Source organism: Antennarius striatus, chromosome 14 (assembly GCF_040054535.1).
Source record: "Antennarius striatus isolate MH-2024 chromosome 14, ASM4005453v1, whole genome shotgun sequence".
Lineage (NCBI taxonomy): Eukaryota > Metazoa > Chordata > Actinopteri > Lophiiformes > Antennariidae > Antennarius > Antennarius striatus.
In genome coordinates, this window is record NC_090789.1 from 9,956,116 (window position 1) to 9,970,778 (window position 14,663).

Sequence of the window (14,663 nt, forward strand, 5' to 3'; positions counted from 1 at the left end):
AACTATTATTATTATCATTCTTATTATTGTTGTTGTTGTTGCTGTTGCTATTTCTGTTGTTCTGCTCATTCTAAAGCAGATTTAGCATTTTGAGGGTTGTCCACATTTTGCCACATGCTTACACTGTTCTCCTGAGCTCCCATTTCTTAAACAAAAAAAACAAAAAAATGAGAAAGAAACAGAAAAGATGGAGCTGTGTTTTGTCCGGTCTGTGGAAATTGAGAATGGCAGTCCAATTTCAGGTGTGTCACCTACTTCTAGCACCCAGACACACTCCATCTCCACAGTACTCGGGCCAGAATCCTAATATACCATCAAACACCTTCATGGGAATGATGGGAGCTGCTGCCCTCCTGCCATCATCTCACTTCTGCATTTCACCCTCCTACCCCGTTCGGACGGCACAACTCTTGTCTGTGTTTCAGACAGAAGCAGCACAAGACTGGCTTGCCTCATAGTCTACCAGCTTGAAACCCTCATCAAAAATGTTTTGCTTTTCACTCAATATTGTGATATGCTCTCAAGCTCAGCTGCATTTTGGCATTTTTCTGCTTGTGAGTGGCTGCACAGTCATGCAGGTCAGTATGACTGCATCTTGACTCTGAGGTACCAGGTGTGACTTTCTGAAAAGGGATTTCAAAGAAATTTAATCAAGGCCAACCTAACAGGGTGAAGCAGCTAGATTGTCGGATGCAGCTGCTGATGTGCACAGCTAACACATTTCCTTGTGTGTGTGTGTGTGTGTGTGTGTGTGTGTGTGTGTGTGTGTGTGTGTGTGTGTGTGTGTGTGTGTGTGTGTGTGTGTGTGTGTGTGTGTGTGTGTCCAGAACGATGATAATCAGGTGAGCATGTTAAGGGAGAGTTAGATAAAGATTATCTAAGCAGAGCAGCAGTTTATCTCTATCTCTGTCTTTCCTGTCACCCCCCCCTTTTTTTTTTTGTCAAGACCTTGCAGTTTTAAACTCTGAGGGTTCTGTCTGAATCACTGTTCTCTCAGCAATCACAATCAATCCAACCCTCTGGGGGCAGCAGTGTTTGCTGGCTGCCCCCAGAGGGTTCCTGCACTCCAAAAATGTCTCTCACCACCTGTCTAGACAGACAGACACACAGATTAGATGATGGATGGATGGATGGATGGATGGATGGATGGATGGATGGATGGATGGATGGATGGATTGATGGATGGATGAATGGATGGATAAATGGATGGATGGATGGATGGATGGATTTGTAGGTTGGAGAGCATGAGAGCAGGGAGAGTGATTATTAATAATGCAGAATGATTACGCTCTCACAGGTGGCTGATGGTAAAAATATCTCTACCCCAGAGGAGAGGGTGAATGGATGGATGGAGAGGGGGAGAGAGAACATTTGAGTCTGGTAGAGCGGGGTCTGAACAGCAGAGGAAGAGGCAGGTGGAGAAGCTGGGGAGAGTAAATGGGATTTGATAAATAGAGGGAGACAAGGCGCTGGAAGGAGCAAATGGGATTCCTGAGACAGAGAGTCTGGTGCTGAGAAGTCATCTGTCTGTGCTGATTTGCTCACCTCAGGCTCCATCAGGCCTCATTAACTATTGGAGCTAACCTGGAACACGCGGCGTTACCTTTGTGCTTACATCACATACGTTGTGTAGTTAAACCTAAAGTGACAGATACAGTAGGATACGATGCAGATACAGTACGTGAAGCAAAACATACACACGTGTATGCAATCACAACACTTGTGAACACACACACGGTTCTAGAACAATATGACAATATGTGTTTTGATTGGTGGTTGTTTGTGTGGTGGTGTATTCATGGGATATCTTGTCTTGGCTGCACTGGTGCTCCTCTATGGCCTCCGCTACCATGACGACGGGCATATTTTTGCTGTACCACTCCATTCCACACTAAAGATGTTACAAGCCATCAACCATGTTTTTGTTCACACATCCCAGACTTCTTCTATTTTGTCAAAATACATCCACAGCTATTTATTTATGACATTTTCTCAAAATTTGCTGGACAGTACAGAATTTAATAAAATGCCACACATGCTCTGTAGGACTCACAAACGTGCACTTTAAAAATGGTTTTTTTAGTTTGCTCATTTTCACAATTTTAGTGACACTTTTGTGACGGTTTGCTTACAGTCACCCACATGGACGATACACGTCAGCATAGAGCTGTTTCATTAGCAAGATCATCTGTGTCTTTGGAGAAGCATATTTCAGTCTCATTTCTCTGTAAATCATTAATGGCTTGATAATCATTTAATTTTAATTATAATGTGTTGTATTTTTGCATTTGAAACATTTATTTTTGTACATTTTTGTATGAGAAATCCTATTTTTCTTTGGTCATATTTCTCGAGATATTTTTTTTCTGAGTTGCTTTAACTGGGTCACCTGTGAGGATATTTTAGTAGCATTTTTTTCTACCCAGTGTTTTGTGCATTGCCAGTTTGGCTGGAGTGCTTCATGGTGCACTTAACCCAAGTAAGTAAGTGTCCTCTGTTATAATGGCCAACAGTCTATTAATTTTGCACCCTCGTGCCGCGTAACCTAATTAATTGTTTGCTTTTCTTGTCTCTGGAAAGGAACTATTATACCAATGTGTACGGCAGGCTGACCCTCCAGTGATGGTTTCCTCTTCTGTCTTTGACTGAACAGCATCTAAGATGTCAAATAGATGGATGAGGTGCAGCAACAATACCTCTTAAAGTCTAACACATTTTACAAGCTTAATATTGCACAAGGCACACTGCTGTTTTCTCATTTCCATGCCCACGTCAACCAGTGTTCGCTTCACCTTCCACATACAGCCAAGCCTCAGCTTTTCATGAAGCCTTCACATCAGTATATGCTTGTGTTACCGTAGAGAATTGGTCTTTCAAAAAGGGCCAGCTGGAGACAGTAAAAGCAGCGTTGCCAGATGATGTTGATTGGCATTCTTAAAATTGTAGCTGCTGCTAATTAAACTGGTTGGCAGTTGTCATGTCAGACTGAAAAATCGATGGTGGCTGATTTTGAGATGAGAGGTCTGATATCGTCTACCTGTTTGAAATCATGATTTAAAATGTGAAATTATAGAGGTGGAACTTAGCTAACAATCAAATTCCACACGCTTAAAAGTGCAAATCATTTTCATACGTTATTTCACTTACAGTAGACATACAGTCTGTGAAGTAAACATGCATTCAGATGAATGTACCTGGTCCCAGGGCCTGAGCAGCCCTCCAGAGAACATGAACAGGTAACCCATGGTGACCAGACAAGCCCAAATAAGGAGAGAGAAGAGGCGGAGCATCTGTTTAAAAACCGACTCGATGCAGACGAGGATGAAGATGGACAGGAAGAGGAAGAGCGCTGCAGGAACCGTGATCAAGAAGGTCAGATGGTCGTCTGTATTCTGGAGACAGAGAGAATTATTGGTCATTTGGTGAGCTTGAGAGTAGACAGTGGTTAGCAGTACATCCCTATTTAACATTTAAGCAGATAGCTTGCACACACAGAATTTGTATTACTGTGAGAAATTCTAGATGTCAGCACAATATGTGCTGCATTGTTTGCTTTAAGTACCACAAACAAATCTAAAAACACAAAGAGGACCCCAGAATATGCTTTAAAAATGTATTACACATCAATTTTGCCCAAACTTTCCTTTAATCTCAAAGTCACAAACAAGGTAAAAATTGTTCAGCGATGCACTCCCGTTAAGAGATTTCTCACAATGTCTGTGTCTTACTGGGAACATTCAGTTCTCATAAGGATAGAGGTGTAACAACACAATCACACACAAACAGATGAACAGACGGCGCACAGATTGGCAGACAGATAGTCTGAGCCCAGAGAATGTGCTACTGCATCACTTCTGTACACGCGCTGTCAAAGTCAGCATTTATAAGCTGTTGACACACACACACACACACGAGCATCCCTCACACACCTCATCCTCGGTACCAGACCTACTCATTTGGTGGCCCACAGGCCTCATTTTGGCCCCTCAGCAAACCTGAGTGGACCAGGAGGATAAAGAGATGTGCTGAACACAAAAGTCACCTTACGAGTGTATGTATGGCACATACATTGATTTGCATACATATATAAAACATTATTAAAAGCTTTAAAAAAATGTTTTTAAGAAGTCTGCTCAAAATATCTGGCTCATTTTCATTTCCTAGATGTAAATTCAGGCCCAATTGAATTTGTATTTAAATAAGGCAGGGTCCCTTTAGCCTTGTCCTCACCAACTTTGTCATTCATATTGTACTGAATGCACAGGACAATGCAAGTAGCATTACAACAAATAACATGATTGGATTTTGTTCAGGTTTCCTCAAGGCTTCTCTTTGATCTTGGCACCATTATCTCCCCGACTTGTTGTTATATTTGTGTTTCTTCAAAATGACTAAATGATCTCGAAATTTTCCATTTCTTTCAGAAAAAATGACTCCATGTCAGACAAAGTGAATCCTGGCAACTTAAAGTGAAATTTGTTCAGCATACAGACATTTTCAACCAAGCCTTTAGTCAGTATCTGGTGTGACTCATGTAAATTATATTCACCTGTGTCTTTGTGATAAATTACTCGTGTTAACAGGAGGACAATGTCAGCTCTACTTCTTGTCTTCATCCCTTTTATTTTATTCCACTCTACCTGTCCACAATCTCTGTATATTTGTGTCCATCTTGAACATACTTGTAGTCCTGACTGGAAAAACACTTTAAATGCAAAAACCACATCCCCCAAATACACACATGAAAGATTGGGAGAGTAAACTATTCCCTTTTCAAGCTGTATAAATTATGAACCAGCAGCAAAAGCACTATCATTTGCTGAAGAAGAGCACCCAGCACTGCTTCACAGACCTGATCCTGTCTGACAAGCATGGACAGACCACTGCATTAAGTTATTCAATGTCATGATGGCAGAGCATTGTGATTAGATGTCACAGATTTTACAGTGACATGAACATCAGTGCAGACATTAAATGTGCTGGATTCCCCCGACACCAGGCTTGTAAGAGCAGATTGTACACAACAGTATGAAAATATTTCACACACTCAGCCTAAAATCTGTGGCTAATTTGTCAGTTTAAGTGGCTACTGATGTCATGAGGACTGTAAAATAAGCCTGGAGAACTGACTGGGTTCAAACAACGTTAGAATGACAGCAACCTCCAAAGACCTTAGGCGTACTTGAGTGGACTTAAGGGACAAATTATTTGTTATTATTTGCATAAACTGAAGGCACACAAAAGTGATTTTGTATTTGTGTAGAGAAGAGGAAGCTTCTGCACTTTGCACATTTCTGATTGTAAACCATATAATCCTATTAAAACCTTCTGTGTCCATTTAAAGCCATTTCCCTAGACGTGCCATAGAAAGAAGGACTTATGTCTGCCTGTCGTTGCATATTGCATTGTCATGCAGAACAATTCTTTCCTTTTTTTTTTAGCCCAGTCTGGCTTATCCAGCGCTTAGACTGAGAGGGAAATGGGGTAGCTGTGGGGACATAGCAGCAGCAGAGGGAGACTGAGCGATGCAGCTGTCTAATTATTCAGAAGTGAAACAGCTCAAACGCGTCAAACATCACCTCTTATGTTAGAAAGTGAAGAGAAGGTGAGAGGCGGTACATAATTTTGTGTTACATTCATGTCTATGCGCTTTTAATGGTTTGGAGCCTGTTTAATATTTATTCTGTGATGAAGAAAAACTCGCAGCAAATTTGTTGTCTGCTCTCTGTCCAATTATTAAAATCACAAATAATAAATTATCTAATATTCTGATAAAACAGGTCAAATGATTCAGAGGATGCAGAGCCTAAAGATGAGGAGATATGTTATGGAAACTATTTTGAAGCAAAAAGGGGAGCTGAGCGAATATTAAACACTTTTTTAGTAGATACATTTTCATCCAATGCCCGAGATAAATAAATGTTTTATATCAGCTCTCAATTTGAGTGGATTTATACAAAATACATTTCTATTATCTATTTTGTTTATTTTAAATATAACACCAATTTATCAAGCATCGTCAACATTTTCAGCTGCTAACACTTCAGCCAAGAAATTATGCATCATTGCATCACAGGATAAAGAAATTATAATTTCATAATTACACCAAAAAAAAGGTTTAATCGGCATTAAAGTGTTCATGAAAAGTAAAGCCGGAACAGAAATGACAAAAAGAGCAGTGGTGAATCACTGGTTCATGGAGGCTCCAAATCGACTCAAATACCCATAAGTCCCCAAAACAGAACACTTTGGGGGACAGACGTATTCTATGCCCATAAACTCTGGAGGAATAAAAAACAAGAATTACTTTGAATTCGGCTCTGGCTCTGCCCTGAAGTGGATCTATCTCTGTTCCATCTATCTACCTCTGTCTACCTCCATAATCTCTGCAGCAGCAGAGCTGCTGGAATCTGTATATGGTGACCGAATGCTGGTTGTTTTCTGCCTGCTGAATGGAGGAGAATTGGACTTTACTTAATGAAATGGAGAAGGAAGAGGAAAGAGAACAGAAGCTGGGGGGGACAACAGAAAGACCAAGGGTCTCTGGCGAGTGCTGAGTTGAGTCAGAAGCTGAACACCTAAGGTGTCTGTTACAGCTCACCAGCTTACCGCTAATTTACAGTAAAGTCCTGTCGGTCAATCAACCCGCTGACAAAGCTATGCTAGTGGCACAAATAAACACAAATAATCCCACGATCAAACTCACACCAATGCAAGCTGAGGATTCTAGTAATTCCAAACGTTTCACAGAAATCTTATTGAATTATTTTGAAAGCTTTCCTTAGTGGTTTTCATTGGAATAAAGATCTGCTTAGTCTTAAATGTAGTTACTTGTCTTTCCCTTGTCTTTCCCAGTGTGTACTAACCAAAGCATTAGTACACACTGGGATGTGTTTATTTTACTGATTTGGAATGGTTTGGGTTTGGACACAGATAAATAATGTTGTCTTGCTGACAGGATAATCAGATCAGACAATGCCTCTTTGTGTTGTCCTGGAGTGACAAATGACATTATTTAATTTAATTTGGAGGTCGTGTTGATTGGTTGTTCATGGCACATGTTAAGATAGATAGATAGATAGATAGATAGATAGATAGATAGATAGATAGATAGATAGATAGATAGATAGATAGATAGATAGATAGATAGATAGATAGATAGATAGATAGATAGATAGATAGATAGATAGATAGATAGATAGATAGATAGATAGATAGATAGATAGATAGATAGATAGATAGATAGATAGATAGATAGATAGATAGATAGGAGTTTTGCTTAAAAAAAAACCCCTAAACAAAATGATCTAAAAATTAAAGTTCTTTCAATTTTATTTTTAAAATATTTTCTGTGGAAGATCAGCAAAAGATCCGTCTTCTGTCAGTGATGCCACTCCATCTATTTCCCCTGATTCACCGTCCTGCCCTGAAACATTTCATGGGTGATCCATCATTGCATCTCATCGATGCCCTGCATCGAGATGCTTTTAATTTAATATCGACAAAGTCCTAAAAAAAAATAAAAAAAACCTAAAAGTGTACCGCAAATGATCAAATGGAAAAACAACAACTATATGTTGAAATCAATGAGTGAAAATGCACTGATGTAATCAATTAGTCATAAATGTAATGAGCTTTTTTGTTCAATTCAAAGATTTTCAGTGTCCATTAGCATGTATAATATTGATCTCCTTTAAAGAGTCAAATACCGTGAGGTTAACATACTGCTATGTAATTGCTGGCTATGTAAAGAATTTTAGGCATGAAAGTACACATGTACAAACACATACACACACAAATTGACACAACTTTCAGGCAAAAAGAGGCAACAACAATTATTTTCTGTAAAAATAATCAGATAAGTATTTGACGGAAATGAGAGACTTCCTCAGAAAAACACACCCAATCAAAATGATTCCTGGTGTACAAACCTCTATACACGCACGCAAATAAACACACACACACACACACACACACACACACACACACACACACACACACATGGGTGGAGGCGTCTATGTCTTAAAAACAGCACATGCACCCATTACAGTCCTGATCTGAGGAGAGAGATAAAAGGGTGCAGTGGCTTTGGGAGCTTTCGTGCTGCTTTGGTAGAGTTTCTGTCGGCTCTCTGATAAAGCCAGAGCACTTAAAACAACATCCTCCCCTCCTGCTTACGCCCAGCCTCCACCTCCAACCTACCCTCTATTTATTCCTGCCATTCTTCTTCTTAATAAAGACAGACGCCTCAATGAACAACCGCTCTATTACTATAGAAAGGTCTGTCTGACATTTGACAGGAACAAATATGGAAAAAAAGTTTGATTAGTAAAGTGAATGATGGGAACACACCAGTCTACAGAGGAAGAGAATATGAAGAATTAAATGGACCAGCTAGGGCAATGAGATCTATCCATGTCTTAAAGGGAAGTAAAGAGGTAAAGGGATTGATTTAGCGGGAGGTTCTCCTGGGAACAACCCTGTTATAGGGGACAATTGAATGTTGTAGAGCTTTAGTGAGAGTATGTATAGTAAACACAAACACATACAGGGGACACACACACATGCGTGTGTGTGTGTCCCCTTTTTTGAGGGTTCCACTCACCACCGATTTCCCACACATTAGTTTCAGAGCATACGATGCACACAGAAATTAAGGTCTAAGGATCATTCTGACCACAAAGCAGCAAAACAATCAATCTGAAACAACAACCACAGCCATGAGTGGGCTTCCTTTTGTGAAACTATTTCATAAAAACACAACAGCAGTACTTGAGAAACAATACCTTATGTTTGTGGTTGAGTGTTTTGGCCAAAACACTTTCAACTTGACAAACACACTGACACCCACACAGCAGCAAACAACTCTCATCTCGCTCTTGATCCTCTTTGGAAACCTAGTGTTACAATTTAAAGTGCCGCTTTCCAGCCTCTTGTGCTGCTGCACACACACTCACACACATGCAAATTTTCATTCAGTCTCATTCAGTCTGTTGTTATTTCAACCCTGCTCTGAGTCTAACAAGAAGGGATGCATCAAAAGTGCATGTGTGTGTGTGTGTGTGTGTGTGTGTGTGTGTGTCTTTTGTACTTCTTTTTAGTTGTACTTGAAAAACATGGATCAAATGAGGCAAGAGTTTTCACACACACATTTCAACACCCATGCATCGCTTGTCATCGCCTGTCAGTCAGAGGATGCTGAACTGTTCATTTGGCTGCATTTCTGTGGGAGGTGCTCTTTAGTTTAAGTTTGCTATTGCACGTCATTTTAATTGAATGCAAAGACTGGAATCAGATTTAAGTGGTAAACCTAAATGTAATCCACATTCCCGACACACTGGCGGTGACACTGCATTAATCTTTACAATTGATGCAAAATTCTTCTTTCTAGAATTATTAAACAGAACACCTACACAGACCTGTGCAAACACTTACCTCTGCTCGCACACCACACACACACACACACACACACACACACACACACACACACACACACACACACACACACACACACACACACACACACACACACACACACACACTTTGTTAACAATCACTCTCACTCACCAGTTCTGAGGCAAAGAACACCGCAAGCAGTGCAAGGCAGGTTCCCATGACGATCAGCAGCAGGAAGACGATTAGTGGATGCTGTTGGCTCATTCTGTAGTAGGACTCATACAGCCAGTCCTGGGGCTTCTCCCCCTCCATACACAGCTCGCCCTGGAACCCCGGGAACCCGTCCCCCAGGTTCTCCGGCCCCTCAGCAGCCTCGCCGCCATCACTCTTCTCCAGCAGGTAGCGTCCCCGGGTCCACAGAGCCTCCTGCCACATAGGTAGCCGCCTCGGGATGGATGCCCCAGCGATGTGACTGACCTGAACACGTGCTCACAAAGTGAATGGGGCAAGAGATGCTTTCTCTCTCATAGAACCTCACACCCAACAGTCCACTTCCTCCTCCTCCTCCTCCTCCTCCTGCTCCTCTTTCTCCTCCTCTTGGTTTAGGAAAGTTTGCTCATTGGTAAATGATGAATGGACAGCAGAGAGGACGAGTGCCAACTTTTCAGCTCCTCCTGTTTTCCTTGCATCGGCTGCTGCTCCTTTAGGTCAAGGTGACAAACTGAGTCAGGACAGTGAGAAAACCAATCTCCCTCCCTCTCCTCTTCCTCCCTGTAATTTCTTCTACAAATAGTGGTCGGACACCAAAAAGAGAGAGATGAGACGTCACTTCCTTCCCTTTTCTTCTCTTCAGCCTCTGCTCACCGCTCTGTGCTGTGGCTGCGACGAGGCAACATGTTCCTCTGCTGAGGTGCGGATGAGGACTGAGGGAGAGAGGGAATGTGAATAACTGGGAGGGAGAGGAGAGAGTGAGATGAGAGAGGGTGTGCACCAGTGTGGAGAGCTAGTGGGTAAACGTGTGCGTCAGTTCAATGTACCTATTAGAGGGAGTGGAAATGTGAGAATGGTGATGTGTGAGATTAGCAAATGTGGAGAGATGTGTTATATGGCTCAGGACTCAAGAAAAAAGTTTCCAATGTAGACAAGAGAGAAACAGAAGACAACATGAACTTGGCAGAAGAGAGAAAGAAGGAAAAACTATTTGTGTGTGTGTGTGTGTGTGTGTGTGTGCGTGCATGCGCGTGCGTGTGTGTGTGTGTTCAAAGCACGGCGAAAGTGACTAAGTGAGAAGGGTTGTAACAGCTGTGCCGAATCAAGAAATGCAGTGGAGTGTGGAGGGAAAGAGAATAAAACGGCATCAAGCAGGCGGTGACAAGATAAAAAGACGGGCAAGAAAAACACAGAAGGGGAAGGATGGGAGGAAGAGGAAGAAGAAACAAAGTCAGGAAGGAAAAACCTCAGGAGACAGAGAGAGTGTGGGAGGAAGAGAGATTGGTGCAGGGGGTGGGGTGCTGCTAATGAGAGAAAGTTTGCAAGCGCCAGTGTTTGTGCTGGTTGGTGGGAGTAAAATAAGATGTGAAGAACTCAAATCCTAATTTTCTTCTCAACCTTCCAGATTTCAATTCTCTTCCCTCTCATTTTGACTCCCCGCTCTTCTGCCATGCCAAGCTGCATGTGATGCTCTGTGAAGTGTGAAAATGGCAGCGCAACTTCAATGTGTCAAATCCACTTAGTTTCAGCGTAGCACAGGAGAAGAAGAAGGTCTGCCTGCTGTGCTAAGGTCAAGTATATGACAGATAATTGTAAACACTGTTCAAATAGCTGGAGGTCATTTTTAGTAAGTAAGTAATATTTAAATTTTGAGATAAGTGGATTATATTTAGAGACAGAGAAAGCAAAAATATTGAGCAACTATAAGTAAAGCAGTCGGTGTCCAGTACCATCCCAAAAGAACCATACCTGATAACATGCTGATGAGCAGATAACATTTACCACGATCAGCATCTTAGTTCAACATGTGAGCTCATCACCACTACTGGTAAGCACTAAACACAAAGAGCAGCGTCTGACTGCAACGTCACTAGTTTTACCTGTGTAATCCAACAGGAGGATAAAAGGGAACATTATCTTAAAGCTGATGGGATGAAAATTCAGGCAGGGCCCTAAATTCATCTTACAGGTGAAAATGTTCACCTTCTTGTGACGATTTATTCTCTGTGGACCTTGACTGATAATCATTTTGAATATTTAACTTGAATAAAGCACATTTTGTTCTCATGGGGTCAGATGAATAGAAGTGAATACCAATAATCCACCTGTTATCTGGTTGTTTATGCCTTGTGACGCCTTTCACTTGAGGTCATTCCTGACATGTCCCAATGGAGAACTACTGAATAAAAAGTACAAATCAATAGTTAAGTAAAAAGTTTAACTACCCTGTGCAAATTAATATTATTTTGTTTTTGGAGGAGGTTATGTTTTATTCATTTATTTTAATTTTTTATTTCCATTGTGCTCATTGGTCTCTGATAACTCTTAAGTGACTGGATTTCAATGATAGAATTTGGAAACATGGGTCTGGGGAAGAGAACAGGCAATTACTGATCCGGATGATGGTAACACTATGACCCGCACTACTCTGCCTCTCATTGGTCGGTTATAATGACTTTTTTTTTTACATAGACATTGTCTTGCACGAAGAGGAAAGTCACACAATCAAAAACTGAATGCAAACATACATATATTTGATATGATTTATTTATGTAGTAACAAAATAGAAAATTATAATATACGAGCAGGAAATTCCATGATAAAACAATAATATCAGACTTCATATCAAACATATGAAAACAAATGCATTGGTATTATACTGTAAACCAAGCCCACCCATCACAGAGTTCTTCCACCAGCAGGCAGCGCGACACGGTCCGACCCACAACTGGCGTAGACGTCTTTGGGGAGGAACGTGAATGAATGAATGAATGAATAAATAAATATATATATAAACTTTATGACTCATAAATAAACAAACAGATGAACAAATATCCAACTGTCAAGCATGTTTATAAACTCGTCTTCGATGTGAAGCTGTTATACATGAGAAAATAGCTGGTTTTAACTCCGTCCATTCTGTGTGTACATGTAGACACGGGTCACACACACTAACATCACATCGGTTTTCGTCACAGGGAGATGCCCTGTGAAGGGAGGGAGGGGGTGAAGGGAGGGGGTGAAGGGAGATGCCCCCCTGGATAGTAAAAAAAATTCGGCTACAGCGTCCACACAACAATGCAGACCCAGCGTTTTCAAAAAACTTAATTATGGCCAGCGTTTTAGTCCCAGATATCTGCGTTGTCGTGTGGACAAAAGTCGTAACCGCAACAAAAAGCCTCGCTGCCCGAGGCCTTACGCCATATTGTTAGCATGATTCCTTCTGGCAGATGTGTTGTGATTGGTTGGGTGCTATGATTGGTTGGGCGCTTGATTGACGGGTGGAGTTAAAACATGACACTGTGAGGTTTTCAAGTGAGCTTATTCAAATATATAGGTGGGGAGATAATCTTTTTTTCTATTTTGTTGGTCCATATCTTTGGCATCTTATTGGGAATTGAGAATTTCCCCTTGTGGGCCTCATCTCATCTCATCTCGTCTCATCTCGTCTCATCTCATCTCATCTTGCCTGAATATCTTATAGAATACCTTGTTATAATAGATAATAACCCAACATTCCTGCATGTCAGACGTACACTATTCAAGAATTTCAAGCATCTTCTTTATGTGGTGAAGAATAATACAGAATATACTTTAGTGTGAGTTTACTTTCAAATTCTGTTAGAGTAATGGTTGCTATATATCAAGTTATACTGTAAATTTCTTTGCTGTGTCATGTTTTGAAATCTTGTTCATGTCGTGCTCGTCTAACATCTCTGCATTAGAGTAAATTATACAGAAACTCCTAGTAATCGATACAACCTTTGAACTGAATGACTACACATCCAAACAGACCAATATTTCTTCCCTACGGCCCTGCAAGTATCTTGGCTACACGCATGTAAATTGGGCATTTTATGTACAACATTTGTGTTGTCTTATTTTGATTGATTGTGCTCATGATGCAATCAGTACGTAGATGAAAATGTCCTGAAGGACAATTATCACACCAAGGACACCCGTGTGCACCATATTTCATCTTATTCTAACTGTCACTTCCAACCCCTCCAGACATTGTGTAATTTCAACAATCCTGGAATGCAGTACAGTATTGGCTTTGTTGCTAATATCTGATACATAAGAGATGGAAAATCACATTAATGGATCGACTCAGTGTTCAAAGCTTCTTACTCCTGTACATTCTGTTGTTCATTGAGCTTCAGTTTTTAGATCAACAACAGTGCTGGAAATCCAAGCAAAGCATTTGTGGTCATTCAATACAAGTTTGACTGGAGGAAGACGAACAGGGAAAGAAAATATATTTGACAGGAGTTTTCAGAAAGAGCCTGTCATGGAGAGATTTAGAAATTCATGGAGAATTGTTATCACATTTGGAAACATAATGAGAGTCATAATGGTACCTGCAATCACCATGCCCTGCTGTAAATTAATCCGCTGGCTACCAGCATACTTTTGAACTACCAGTTTTGTCAGATAATCTCCCTGTACTTTAGAATATATATATAAAAAGAAAAGAAACGTGCATCAAATCAAAGCTATAATAAGCAAAGTCGTGCATGCCAGAAGATGTAGTTCTTGCATTAAAGAACATGCTGCTATGTGACCTCAACCACTCTGTCAGTTGCCCTCACATCTCATTTAATGAGCACTGCAGAGGTTCTTCTTGGCCCACATGAGACCCTAAACGAAATATTTCCTGGACCCTCTGCAATTTGCCCATCTACATCATCCTGAAATCAGCATTGCCATGTTCTGTCTGTTGCAACACGATGGAACCATTTGGGGTACAGGAATCCTATTCTTTTCAGACTCCAGTGTCAGAAAATGGATCACGCTGCTTGTTAAGGAATAAAAACTTAGAGATGCTACAAATTTAAATTCCTATTCCTATAATAAATATTATCAACCGAAACAGAGTTAGCTATTTCAGAGCTTTCGGTTGAAATAGCCACAAGACAAAAGTTACGCTTCGGAGTAAGTAACATCTGAGCAGTAAAACAAGGCTACACAACAGGTTACTGCTCAGTGGTTTTATTAGCATTTCATGCTGTATAAAATATTCAAAAACAATTTAATTCAACCTATATCTCATTATG

At 40.7% G+C, this 14,663-nt stretch overlaps 1 protein-coding gene across 3 annotated transcripts in view; it reads right to left on the bottom strand.

Moving 5' to 3' along the window:
* The window catches only part of adcy2b (adenylate cyclase 2b (brain)), a 40,568-nt gene extending 30,262 nt beyond the window's left edge, over positions 1-10,306 (bottom strand). For all 3 annotated transcript variants that reach the window (XM_068333419.1, XM_068333418.1, XM_068333417.1), the window contains exons 1-2: positions 9,568-10,306; positions 3,195-3,392 (exon numbers count right to left, since the gene is read on the bottom strand). In XM_068333419.1, the coding sequence (XP_068189520.1) occupies positions 3,195-3,392; positions 9,568-9,831 (462 nt within the window). In that variant the 5' untranslated portion in view covers positions 9,832-10,306. The remainder of the gene's footprint in view (positions 1-3,194; positions 3,393-9,567) is intronic.
* Between the last annotated feature and the right edge of the window lie 4,357 nt (positions 10,307-14,663).